Below are 13,266 nucleotides of genomic sequence, written 5' to 3' on the forward strand. Positions count from 1 at the left end.
TAACTATTTCAGTGAGTTACCACATTCATATTTTTCATACATGGATAACCAGGTGGCTGTTTGTGCTCCTTATTTGTATAGTTTGGATAACTCCTTCTAATGAAATTTTAAAATTTTCTAAACTTGAGGCAGTTTAAAGCTGTCGCCTGCAATGCCCACATCCCACATGGACACCAGTTGGTGTCCTGGCTGCTCTACTTCCAATTTCCTTGCCTGCTAATGTCCTGGGAAAAGCAACAGGACTTGGGCCTCTGCCACGCAAGTGGGAAACCCAGATGAAGCTCCTGGCTTCACCCTGGCCCAGCCCCAGGCATTGAAGCCATCTAGGGAGTGAACCAGCCAATAGAAGGTCTCTCTGTCTCCACTTCTCTCTGTAACTCTTTCAAATAAATAAATGTTTTAAAAAAGAAAAAAGATGGGGCCGGTGCTGTGGTGTCGTAGGCTAAGCCTCCACCTGCAGCGCCGGCATCCCATTTCCTCTTCAAATCCAGCTCCCTGCTTATGGGCTGAGAAAGCAGCAGGGATGCCCCAGATGCTTAGGCCTCTGCACCCACGTGGGAGACCCGGTTGAAGTTCCTGGCTTCTGATTGGCCCAGCTCTGGCCATTGCAACCGTTTGTGTGGAGTGAGCCAGCAGATGGAAGACCTTTCTCTCTCTCTCTGTCCCTCTTTGTCTATAACTCTGCCTCTCAAATAAATAAATCTTTCAAAAAAAATTTCTAAACTTCATACTCATCATAATTTCCTAAGGAATTATCAGTCTATCTTATATCTATTATTTAGCAGTGTTGGAAAATAGTAATAGTAAATCCAATGACTATCGGGACCTCTTCATTGTTTAGATTTAAAAGAATAGGGCCATTTTTTGTTCAACTGCAAGTATTATTTTAGGTTCCAATACACTGAATACCTATTGTGTAAGTGTGTATTCATTGTTCATTTAATTACTTCCTCTCAGAAGTGTTGGGGAGGATGTCTCACATACATACACATGTACATAAATGTATACACATACTCAACGTGGATAAACATTTTTTCTAGTGGAACTATTATCAGAAGACAATGTGAAATTGTAAAGGAAGCCAATAGGATTTTTAGGAACACTTGTGATATAGTCAGTGATAACTGTTTGAACCAAAGTTTTTGGTTTAGGGTTTGTTTACCCTGCTAGACAGACTCCATTCATGAAGCATTCTATTGAGAATATAGTGAAATATCTTTTAATCTCTTGTTTTCAGTAACTTCATATTATTATTAGAAATGTCATAAGGAAGTCTGTGACAGATGGTCAGATTATGAGTTTTCAGTGTTTAGATATACAAGATTATATGTATTTATGGGAAAAGAATGGGTCCAAATGACAGAAATAAAGCAGATGGAGTGGAACTTGAATTGGGTTAGAAAAATGGGTACAGGTCATTTCATGCATTCATCATAGGAAAGCAGATGATTCAAGGTACTAAGAAAAACACCCTATTTGGACTCCAGTTCTGTCCCGGTTGCTCCTCTTCCAGTCCAGCTCTCTGCTGTGGCCCAGGAGGGCAGTGGAGGATGCCCCAAGTGCTTGGGGCCCTCCACCCACGTGGGAGACCAGGAGGAAGCACCTGGCTCCTGGCTTCAGATCGGCGCGGCACGCCTGCCCTAGTGGCCATTTGGGGGGTGAACCAATGGATGGAAGACCTTTCTCTCTGTCTAACTCTGCCTGTCCAAAAAAAAAAAAAAAAGAAAGAAAGAAAAGAAAAGAAAAGAAAAGAAAAGAAAAGAAAAGAAAAGAAAAACACCCTATACGCTGGCTGCTGCACTTTGTTCTGAAGAGAAAATCTACAGTCAGCATAGCTTGGGCAAAGATAGGAATGTACGGAGAGGTATCAGTCTTGTAGGAGCCAAATGGTTGTATGTGTAAATAAAAGAATATAAGGTGGAGATCAGTTTGTGGAAGACCTTGTGTGTCATAATGAAGTTAGTGTCTGTAGGTAGTAGGAAATATCTATGGGTTTTTTTTAGTGAGAATGAAAATTAATTGGACTAGTATAGATATGTTGGGAGATAAGTATTTGAAAGGAAGGCCTTAAAGATAAGAATTTCTCCTGATATCTGATTTTCATTTCTTCTATTAATTATAGCACAGTTGTTAGTAGACTTTTACTCAATTCTGTTTATATATCTCCTAAGACAATGTGTGACACATAGTAGCTATTTTATAAATCTTGTTTGCATGAAGATCATCACAAAGAAGGCTAGTGATAATCTACCCCACCTCCATGTTTCCTTAAATAGCCTTAGTAGAAGTGGAGCCACTTAGAAATAAGACATTCAATGCAATCAGATGGCTGGGGCAAATAATAGTACAACCACACACAGCTACTCCACTTCTGATTCAGCTTCCTGCTGATGCACCTGGGAAGCCACATGATGACCCAAGTACTTGGATTCTTGTCACACACATGAGAGAGACCCGGATGGAGTTCCTGGCTCCTGACTTCTGTCTTGACCAGACCTGGCTCTAGCAGGTATCAGGAGAGTGAACCAGCAGATGGAAGATGTGTCTCTCCCTTTCTGTCTCTTGTCTCTTAGACAGTCCAGACCTGGCTGTAGCAAGTATTAGGAGAGTGAACCAGTAGATGCAAGATCTGTCTCTCCTTCTATCTCCTCTCTAAGATAGATAGATAAATCTTGGGGGGGCGGGAAAAAAAAAAAAAAAAGATGGCCTGCAAAGTCTAAAATGGTTCCTATTTGGTTCTTTAAAGAAAAGGCTTGCTGCCCCTGATCTAGACTGGAATTAACAGGTGTTCTGAGTAGTTATGATAGAGACACAGAAGTAGATTTGTGGTTGCCGGAGGGATGGGGAATGAGTGGTAATGGTTACAGAGTTTCTTTTTGAGAGTAAAGACAATAATGGTGATTAGCTGTGCAACCTCAGATACTTAAAAGCCTGAATTATATATACTTTTAAAAGTATGAATATTATAATATATGGAAAATATCTCAATTTTTTTTAAATGGGTATGGGTGGGGCCAGTGCTGTTGGCAGCAGGTAAAGCTGCCGCCTGCAGTGCCAGCATCCCATATGTGCACTGGCTCAAGACCTGGCTGCTCCACTCCTGATCCAGCTCTCTGCTGTGACCTGGGAAAGCAGTAGAAGATGGCTCAATTCCTTGGGCCCCTGCACCCGCATGGGAGACCCGGAAAACACTCCTGGCCCCTGGCTTCAAATGGGCTTAGCTCCAACCATTGCCTCTGCCTCTCTGTAGCTCTGCCTTTCAAATAAATAATTTTTTTTTAAGTGGGTATGGGGACCAGTGTTGGCATAGCAGGTTAAGCCTCCACCTGCAACACCAGCATCCCATATGGGCACTGAGTTCAGGTCCCAGTTGCTCCACTTCAGATCCAGGTCTCTGCTAATACACTAGGGAAAGCAGTAGAAGATGGCCCAAGTGTTTGGCCCCCTGAACCCACGTGGAAGGCCTGAAAGAAGCTCCTGGCTCCTGGCTTTGATAGACTCAGCTCTGGCCATTGCAGCCATTTGGGAAGTGAAGCAATGTATGGAAGATCTCTCTCTATTTCTCTCTCTCTCTCTCTCTCTCTCTCTCTCTGACTCTGCCTTTCAAATCAACAAAATAAATTTTTAAAAAATCTAAAAAATGTTAGAGTGGTTATGAACCTGGTTCATTAGATATAATAAAGCAGTGCCTTAGCCGGCGCCGTGGCTCAATAGGCTAATCCTCCACCTTGCGGCGCCGGCACACCGGGTTCTAGTCCCGGTTGGGGCGCCGGATTCTGTCCCGGTTGCCCCTCTTCCAGGCCAGCTCTCTGCTATGGCCAGGGAGTGCAGTGGAGGATGGCCCAGGTGCTTGGGCCCTGCACCCCATGGGAGACCAGGAGAAGCACCTGGCTCCTGGCTCCTGCCAGGATCAGCGCGGTGCGCCGGCTGCAGCGGCGGCCATTGAAGGGTGAACCAGCGGCAAAGGAAGACCTTTCTCTCTCTCTCTCTCTCTCTCACTGTCCACTCTGCCTGTCAAAAAAAAAATAAATAAATAAAGCAGTGCCTTAAACATGCTACAAGCTAATGATAATGAGAACATGCAAAGAAACAAATGCAAGTCAATTATGAGAACAGTAAAAGAAATAGTTTTTTCTAATATATATTCCATTGAGAGACAGTCACCTTTAAGAAATCATGCCACTTGAGAATACAGTCATCCTCAGTGTCAGTGGGGAATTGGTTCCAGGGCATTACTCTGAAACCAAAATCGAGAATGCTCGACTCCCTTATATAAATTGGCATAGTATTTGAATCTCACCTTCTACCATGACCTCCCATATACTTTAAGTCATCTCTCCATTACTTATAATACCTAATACAATACAAATAGTTCTACTGTATCACTTAGGAAATAATGACCCACAGAAAAGTTTACAAATACATAGTATGGACAATTTTTTTCCCCTCAGATATTTTCAGTCATTGGTTAGTTGAATCTGAGGATGCAGAACCCCCAGCAGATTCAGAGGCTAACTGTATTTGCAAGTTGTTGATAGGAAAAAATTAGCTGTCATTTATTGCTTTGCTCATACAAAAGGCTGAGATATAAAACCTTATTTAGTTGTAAACTTAACATTCTCAGTAAGTAGCTATGAGTGAATACAAAGTATTAAGTAAAAAGAATTTTTATAAATGTTGATTATTTTCTGGGAACACTTACCTAAATATAGAAATCATGGCTTTATAGAACTTTTAGCAAATTTTTGAAAAGAGAATATAATATTTATGTTAAAACATCTGATCATATATATTTTCACATTGCTTTGAAATTGTTAAAATATTTCTTACATTAATTTGACTCTCATTGTTATCCATGGAGCATATCAACAATTTGTTTTATATGGTTCGAAAACAAATATATGACACTTTCTTTCTGAACACTGGAAATAGATTTTAGTTTTATTGGTTTGTATTATAGTATACCTTATTTATAATATAAGTTAAGATATGATGTCTAAAAGCATAAACTTTGGAGCCAAACAAGGCCTAGTTCCTAATTGCAACTTAATTTATTGACTTCGGCTGGGCATTGTTTTGGATACCCACATCCCAGATCAGAGTGCTGGTTTGAATCCCAGCTGCTCTGTTTCCAATTCAGTTTCCTGTTAATGTACCTGCTAGGCAGTGGATAATGGCTCTAGTACTTGAGTCCTTCTCACTCATGTGGGAGACCTGAATGGAGTTCCTGGCTTCTGACTTTGGTTTGGCCCAGTCCAGACTGTTGTGACCATTTGAGGAATGAACCAGCAGATGGATGAGTTTCTCTCTCCCTCTCTCTCTCCTTCTCCCCCACACTCCTGTCTTTCCCCTGTTCAAATTTTAAACAGTTCTGATTATTAAAAAAAAAGAAAAAGAAAATGCTAAATATGACTCCGTACAGCCTACTTAATATCTCTAAGTCTCTGTTTGCTCATCTCCAGGGTGATGTTTTTCTTGCCCCCTAGGAAAACTTAAGACACTAAATATAAAGTACCATTTAGTAAATGTAACCTCATATTATTGCCACTTAATATGTTTTAAAAATCAAGCATTAAATTTTTCATTTGTCAGCATCATACATTTCATTATGTATTTTACTGACTCCTATTTTTCTGAAAATATACCAAATGTTAAGTAACATTTTATTTTACTTTCAGTCAAAGAAAAATAAGAAGAAATCAAAGTCAGATGCTAAAGCAGTGCAAAACAGTTCTCGCCATGATGGAAAGGAAGTTGATGAAGGTACTTAAGCAAGGGAAAGGACTGTAGAAACCTTTTAATCCTTTTTACCAAGGTGTATTATATAAAAGCTGCATTTGTTTTACTTTATATACCTAGCTCTTTTTAATTATTACAGATTTTCATAAGCAAATCTATGATGTTATTTTAAAATTTTGTTTAAATTAAGAACCTGGTTGTGCTTTCCTTGAAGAAACTGCCTTGAAATGTAAGGTTTAAGCTCAGTATTTTGAGCAACTGAAAAGCCATTCATCTTGTCTTTGTTTCCTAGAGGTGTGGTGTGGGTTTGGTTTTTTTGTTTTGGTTTTTGGTTTTTGTTTTTTTGCGTTTTTTTTTTTTTTTCTCCCTGTTAAATATATCATCCTGGAATGCTGTGTACAAAATTCTTGAGTAAGCCATTTATTATCATCACTTACACCTTTTTTCAGTGGTTTTATATAACACTCTCTCATCACCTCTACCCAGCAAAATAAAAGGATATACAAGATTCTTTATTGCTTTTTCTAAACCATAGATGACAGATTTGATTAAAAAAAAACAGCATAAATAGTAGCAGTTTGTTGCCTAAAATAACACAAGATTAGAATAGATTCATAGTATAAATTAATACAATCAGCACTCTTGGGTTTTAGCTTAATACCTAAATTTATCATGATATTTTGTATGCCCATCCCGTTTCCCCAAAAAAACTACAACTTTTTTGTCTTGCCCTTACTGAATAACATTTTTTTTCTGGGGCTATGTTAGGAGCCTGGGAAACTAAAATTAGTCACAGAGAGAAACGACAGCAGCGTAAACGTGATAAAGTGCTGACTGATTCTGGTTCATTGGATTCAACTATCCCTGGGATAGAAAATATCATCACAGTTCCCACCGAGCAACTTACAACTGCATCATTTCCTGTTGGTTCCAAGAAGAATAAAGGTATATTAGTGGAACATAAAAAAGTGGTACATCAAATCAAACTCCTTTTAATCAGATGTACAACATATCACTATGTCAGAATCTGACTGTTTTGAACTGCTAACACCATTGTGCTGATATACCCTTCTTCATGAGAATATTGTGAACCATGTGTGAATTTACCTAGCACCAGCAGCGTTACTTCTTACATATTGCCTAATGAATGGCCTATTAAATCGAAGTTTGCCTTTCTGCCTTGAGTCACATAAGAAAATGATGTTGCTTCTTTTCTTTGTGTGTATTGCTTTGCCCCAACTCTTTTGCATCTCCATTTGTTACCGTGGATAGGACATTTATTAAGTGGAATTATTTATCACCATTCTGCATGTTGAGCATTTTCATTCCAAGATGAAACAAGCATGTTCTAGTTAGTGCAGGTTCTGTCTGGACTACTTATCACCCCAGGTTTCTAAAAGTGCCATAGGTGTTTGATAATGCTAGACCAGAACTTCAAAGGTTATTTAGTCAGTCAGTGTTCTTCCTCCCAAGTTTCAGATCTTCACACACCCCATTGCTGATGGCTTCTTGCTAGCTCTTTCCAATGCCATCATTTTTACCCTGGAGATAGCGGTCTGCAAAGTGATACTGCTCAATTTGCTTCAAGAAATTGGCTTTTCTTCCTTCCTCTTTTTGCTAATGACCTTCCCACCTCCTCATCTTTCAGTTATTTCAAAACCACTTTCTTAGCCTTGTTACTTTTTACTTTTTTGCTTGATAACTTGGAATTTATTGCCATGGTATATCAGTGACTTCTACTTATTCATTTTCACTGTCACATGTTAGCTATGCTTTAGTATTTTTGTTGGTGACTCTTTTTCACTGTCTTGTGCATGCCTTCCTTGCTAGCACAATCCTATGTCATGCTGGTTTTTTGAAACATTGTGATCATTTATGCTTTTTAGTGTAAGAGAAATAGTATTTTTGTGTTACAACATGTAGTCTCACCTCTTGCCATATTTCCTAAGTCCTGGTCCCAAATACTGGCAAAGTTCTGAAGTTGATGTGTTTGCTTCCAGGACTGTTGAAAAAGGCAGCTGGTGTTGCTAGAGGTGGCAAAGTTGAATCCAATTACAGAGCCCAATTCTCCAGTTCCTACTTAACAGAATCTCGATAACCATTATAGAATAGCAAATTCCATTTATACTTGGGCAGTTTTCCAGGTCCTTAATTGGCATTTTAGTTGACTAGGAGGATGGTAACTCAGTTCCTCATGGACATGTGAAATGTGTTGTAAAATTGACTTTCTCCAGTGTAAGAATTTAGCAGTTAAAGGAGCGATTTGTGAAAGATAATAAGTAAAAATCAATTTGTATGTTACTCCTAATTTAATGTGCGTACTGGCCTATTTAGTATTAAATAAATTTTATTTCTATTTCAACCAGGTGATTCTCATCTAAATGTTCAAGTTAGCAACTTTAAGTCTGGAAAAGGAGATTCCACACTTCAGGGTGAGAGAAATTACATGTAACTTAAATTGAAGGCCCATCAGAATAGAAACTTACATACATGTCTCTTTCCTCACATGAATGACGCAGAAGGAAAGAAAAAGGCTTTAAAAATGATTTTTAATTACTAAAGTAACATAATCACAGACCAGAGATTTTGGAAAATAGATAAAAAGAAAAATCACTCTCACTTCTAACAGTCTTTGGTATGTTCTAGTTTTTTTCCCCCATATATGAAAGCAATATGCAACTTTGATTCTTATTTGCATCACTTAAGCCAATTGAGAAGGATCTTTGTTGGACATGGGTTTAATATAGGCATATATGGGATAAAAGAATTTCCCCCTGTATATTAAGAAAAAAGCCTTAGTTTGTATAATTTTTAAAATTCACTCCTTGACAGCATCGAATATTTCACAATAAATGAACTATAGTCTAATGTTATCCAGTTCTTCACAAATAGAAAGTAAATTTTATTCACTCATTCATGAAATGATTAAATTAAGTAGAGTGGTATGTCTGGCTAGAAAATAAGTATGTTATGAAACATAAATTCAGAAATGAAAAAAGCACCTTCTCATTTCAGGCTTGCAATGAAAGCATGAAGCCTTGGTTCTCAATCCTGGCTCTACATTGTTATCATAAAAAAAGTGTTAAAACAATACAATCACACGTATGTCGTGTGTACATATACATTTACACATATGAGACCTGGACTCCAACCCAAGAGAGTCTGATTTTAATTGATTCTAAGCCAAGGCAATTCAGTCTATTTTTTTAAGAAATTTCTCAGCTGATTTTTATAAAGTGCAGCCAAGTTTTAGAACCACCGCTTTATACATATTATAATGTATAAATCTTTAAGGAAAGAACATCTAACTAAATAGAGGTCTTCATATTTATAGTGGGTGAGTATATTGAGTATACCAGAATATGTATCATTTTCCTGTTTGCTCTGTTGTACTTCCTTTGAGCAAGTCATTCTGCTGTTGAAACATCACTAGTGTATGTCTCACATTCAAACCTTCTTTAATTTTTAAATTAAAAGACATTAATGGTGATCATGTTACTTTAAAATTCTTAAATACTTAAAGGACAGTGGGGGGAGCAATGAGTGAGAAATATAAACTGAGCAATTATAGAAGTTTGAAAACATCCCAGTTTTAATACGATGTCATGTACCTGGTTTTAATCTTTATTTTCTTTTCTTTAAGTTTCTTCAGGATTAAATGAAAACCTCACTGTCAATGGAGGAGGCTGGAATGAAAAATCTATAAAACTCTCCTCACAGATCAGTGCAGGTGAGGAGAAGTGGAATTCTATTTCACCTACTACTGCAGGCAAGAGGAAAACTGAGCCATCTGCTTGGAGTCAGGACACTGGAGATGTTAATGCAAATGGAAAAGACTGGGGAAGGAATTGGAGTGACCGTTCAATATTTTCTGGCATTGGTAAGAACTGTTAAAAAAATTTTTTTAAGTTCATTTAAAATTGCTGTTCTGGTACATTTTGAATATTCCAGGAATGAAAAAATAAATCCATGAATAGAAAAGTTAGTAATGCCATGAAGATATAATAGTAATAATGAGATCATCAGAGATCCTTTGCATGGAGCAAAGTGGTAACTAAATAAGTGAATCATGATATTTATTGCTTATTCTATATATCTAGTGCTTCCATATACTTTATCACATTTGATTATCAGTGTAACAAACTGGTATGGTTGTGATGTGATAAATGTAATACATGAGCCTACTTTAAGATTAATTACAACAGCTCTGTCGAGTCTGTTTAAGTTTATAGCATCTATTTATAGACTATTTTACAATCTACAAAATGCCTATTTGTAATTAAATTTTCGCCTGGATTTTAATGGTAAAGACTCAAAAGTTGAGAAGCTTATTTCTGTTGTGAACCGTCAAGTTAAAAGCATCTTAATCTTTAAGTGTGTATTATAGAAAAGAAATCTGTGATAAGTATCAGAAAACTGAAAAAAGAAGAGGAAAAACCCCTTGATCTTACACCAACACCCAGTGATAATCACTTTAGTTTTTGTATTTTCTTTATGATCTCCTCTCCTTTCCCCCATGTACAGGTTTGGTTTTTTTGTTATTTGCATAACCCAAAGAAGATTTGCATTTTTATGCCCCTCACACAAACACTTAAGACACATTGTAACATAAGCATTTTTCTTACTCTTTTTATTTAATGGCTATATGAGTATTGTATAAGCATAGCATAATTTACGTAACCAGTCCCATATAATTGGATATATAATTTTTATAAAGATTTATTTATTTATTTGATAGGCAGAGTTACAGAAAAAGAGGTGGAGACAGAGAGGGAGATCTTCCATCCACTGGTTCATTCCCTAAATCTGCCACAGCCTGGGCTGAGCCAAGAGCCAGGAGCTTCATCTGGATCTCCCATGTGCGTGCAGGGGCACAAGCACTTGAGCCATCCTCTGCTGCTTTCTCAGGCACATTAGCAGGGAGCAGATCAGAAGTGGAGCAGCCAGGGCTCGAACTGGCTCCCATATTGGATGCCAGCACTGCAGACGCTTAACCCTCTGCACCACACGGCACCCACCCTGGATAAATCATTTTTTTAAACCATTGTAAATAAGGTTGTGTTAAATATGTTTGGTTTTGGGTTATTTCTTTAGGATAGATCCTTGGGATTGTAATACTGGGGTAAAGGGACTATGAATGTTTTTATTGCTCTGCTCTTTACTGTCAAAGTGTTTTCTACGAGAATTGTTCTGACTTAGGCTCTCAACATTAGTATAAGGGCCCATTTATCATAAGCTTACCAAAGAGGAGGTTTCTTACTTTTTTAAAAAATCTTTTGCAGTTAGTTAAACAAAAACACATACATTATTTTGTATTTTGGTTAACTTTTTAAAAGCACTAACGAGTTGGATATTTTTCTACAACTTTCTTGATTTTTTTTTTTTTTTTTTTTTTTTTTTTTTTTTTTTTTTTGAGTTAGATCTTCAATCCACTGGTTCACTCCCCTGATGGCTGCAACAGCTGGCGCTGGGCCAGGCCAAAGCCAGGAACTTCTTCCTGGTCTCCATGTGGGTGGTAGGGCTCAAGCAGTTGGGCCATCTTCATCTTCCACTGCTTTTCCCAGCCCCTTGGCCGGGGGCTGGATTGGAAGTGGAGCAGGTGGGACTCTAGCCAGGGCCTGTGTGGGATGCCAGCATTGTACATCGTAGGCGGTGGCTTTACCTGCTGTACCACAACAGCCCCTATTTGTTTTATGAATTGTGTATTCATGTTCTTTGCCATTTATCTAATGGCCTTTTATTGTCTTGGTTTTTTTTATATAATCAAATTGTGCATTAAACATAACAGTTTTTTCTATTGTACCTTTTGCAGATATTTTTGTTTAATTTGGGGGAGCAATGGGCGATAGAAATTGTAGTGTTTTTAAATAGAAAAAATATCTTCCTTTGCTATTAGCTTCTTCTGTCTTTTTTTTTTTTTTTTTTTAGAAAAAAGCTAACACCCTCATGACGCAAACTCCAGTTTATTAATATTGTTCTTAAGTTTGCTTTCGCCTCCTCATTTCATAATCAATTTTTATGTAGAAATATCAAAACTTTTTTGGAAAGACACTCCCTAAATTCTTGTCCTCATTTTCAGCAGAGAAGAAAACACACATTTCTATGCAGTGAAACATTCTGTCATATTTAATTAAGTAAATAGTGCAGTTTTATGGAGTAACGTTAAGAACTATAATCTTTTGCAGTATCTGCAATTTACTTATGAAAGCTCTGTAGCATTTCATGATTAGGACATAGATTATATGGTACTTGTTTATAATTGCTACAGATAAAATTAAGCTGCAAATTAGAGTTCCTGCCTATGTGGATTAGGAACTTTGTTGAAATTGAAAGAGAATATATTAAGTATATGTTAAATTAAGCTTGTAATGAATCATTCAGAAGGGACAGGTGTGACTGGTTTCATGGAGTTGCATTTTCCTTAAAATACAGCTGTGTATCACTTAGTATTGCAGAAAATTGAGATACATGTCATTAGGTGATTTTATCATGGTGTGAGCATCATAGAGTATACTTACACCAACTAACATGACTACAATGTCACTGGTGATAGAATCTTATGGGAACACAGGTGTATATGTAGTCTGCCATTGACCAAATGTCATTCAGCGCACAGCTGTATTCATATATAAGAAAGAAATTTCTTGAAAATATTGAGAAAAGATGAGAAATATTAAGAAAAGATTGAGAAAAGAAAACAGAAAAGATGAATATGAACTAGTTCATACAGATCTACTAGTTATAAATCCCTGTTTTTGTATTTTTGCTGTCTTCTATGGACATTAAGCTAGTTACTTGTATGTACCTCATATTTAAGTCGTGAGGATTGATTATGAAGAATGTCTAGTACCAAGTTCAATGCCTGGCCCAAAATGATTATATCTAGTACTTTGGTGAAATGAAAATAGTATAGATTTTAGAAAATGAATTGAGTTCCAATCATGGCTCAGCTGTTTTCTAGCTTTGAGCAAGTCACTTATGTGCTGAAAGTGCCTAGCAGAGTTGCTGTAAGGATTAGAAGTGGTTGGTGTAAGAGGCTCAATAATAATAGACATTGAATAAGTAGTAGCTTTTGGTATTATGGTTCTAATTTCTAAATTTTTCTTTAAATTTGTTATCGTAGTTTAACTCTGTACATATCTTTCAAGTTTCATTGCAAGTTGAAGGTTCCAAGTGACGTTCTTTATTTTAACAGCTGCTTGGTCTAGTGTGGATAGGGGAATGAATACCTCTGAACAGAATTCTGCTTCTTTTGCATCTCTCACACTTAACTCTGCTGTTTCTGGTATGTGAAAACAGTCTTTCATTTAGTTAACAAAAAAATTTATGTTTAAATTAATTTTAGCACTTGTTATTTGAAAAACAGAATCAGAATCAAATACTGCTATCAATATAAATAAAAGAGTAACAGAGGCCTTTTACAAAAAGAAAGAAGACCTAAATGCTTGTAGAAGAGTGAGGAATGCATTGGCACACAATAACTCATGGGCAGCCTTTCTTACAGAGTTGTACTCTTCTATTCCTCAT

The 13,266-nt window shown here is 37.1% G+C and overlaps 1 protein-coding gene across 12 annotated transcripts in view; it reads left to right on the forward strand.

The window, feature by feature from the left end:
* MTDH (metadherin) overlaps positions 1-13,266 on the forward strand; it is a 71,458-nt gene that overhangs the window by 31,085 nt on the left and 27,107 nt on the right. For 4 of the 12 annotated variants that reach the window (XM_017341596.4, XM_070075341.2, XM_051843939.3 and 1 more), the window contains exons 3-6: positions 5,679-5,763; positions 6,508-6,684; positions 8,106-8,171; positions 9,383-9,619. In XM_017341596.4, the coding sequence (XP_017197085.2) occupies positions 5,679-5,763; positions 6,508-6,684; positions 8,106-8,171; positions 9,383-9,619 (565 nt within the window). Of the gene's footprint in view, positions 1-5,678; positions 5,764-6,507; positions 6,685-8,105; positions 8,172-9,382; positions 9,620-12,934; positions 13,025-13,266 lie in introns of all 12 variants that reach the window. The other 8 variants (XM_051843936.3, XM_070075343.2, XM_051843941.3 and 5 more) reach the window with 3 other exon arrangements.

This window comes from Oryctolagus cuniculus, chromosome 6 (genome assembly GCF_051225735.1).
Source record: "Oryctolagus cuniculus isolate XC-2025 breed Fujian yellow rabbit chromosome 6, ASM5122573v1, whole genome shotgun sequence".
Lineage (NCBI taxonomy): Eukaryota > Metazoa > Chordata > Mammalia > Lagomorpha > Leporidae > Oryctolagus > Oryctolagus cuniculus.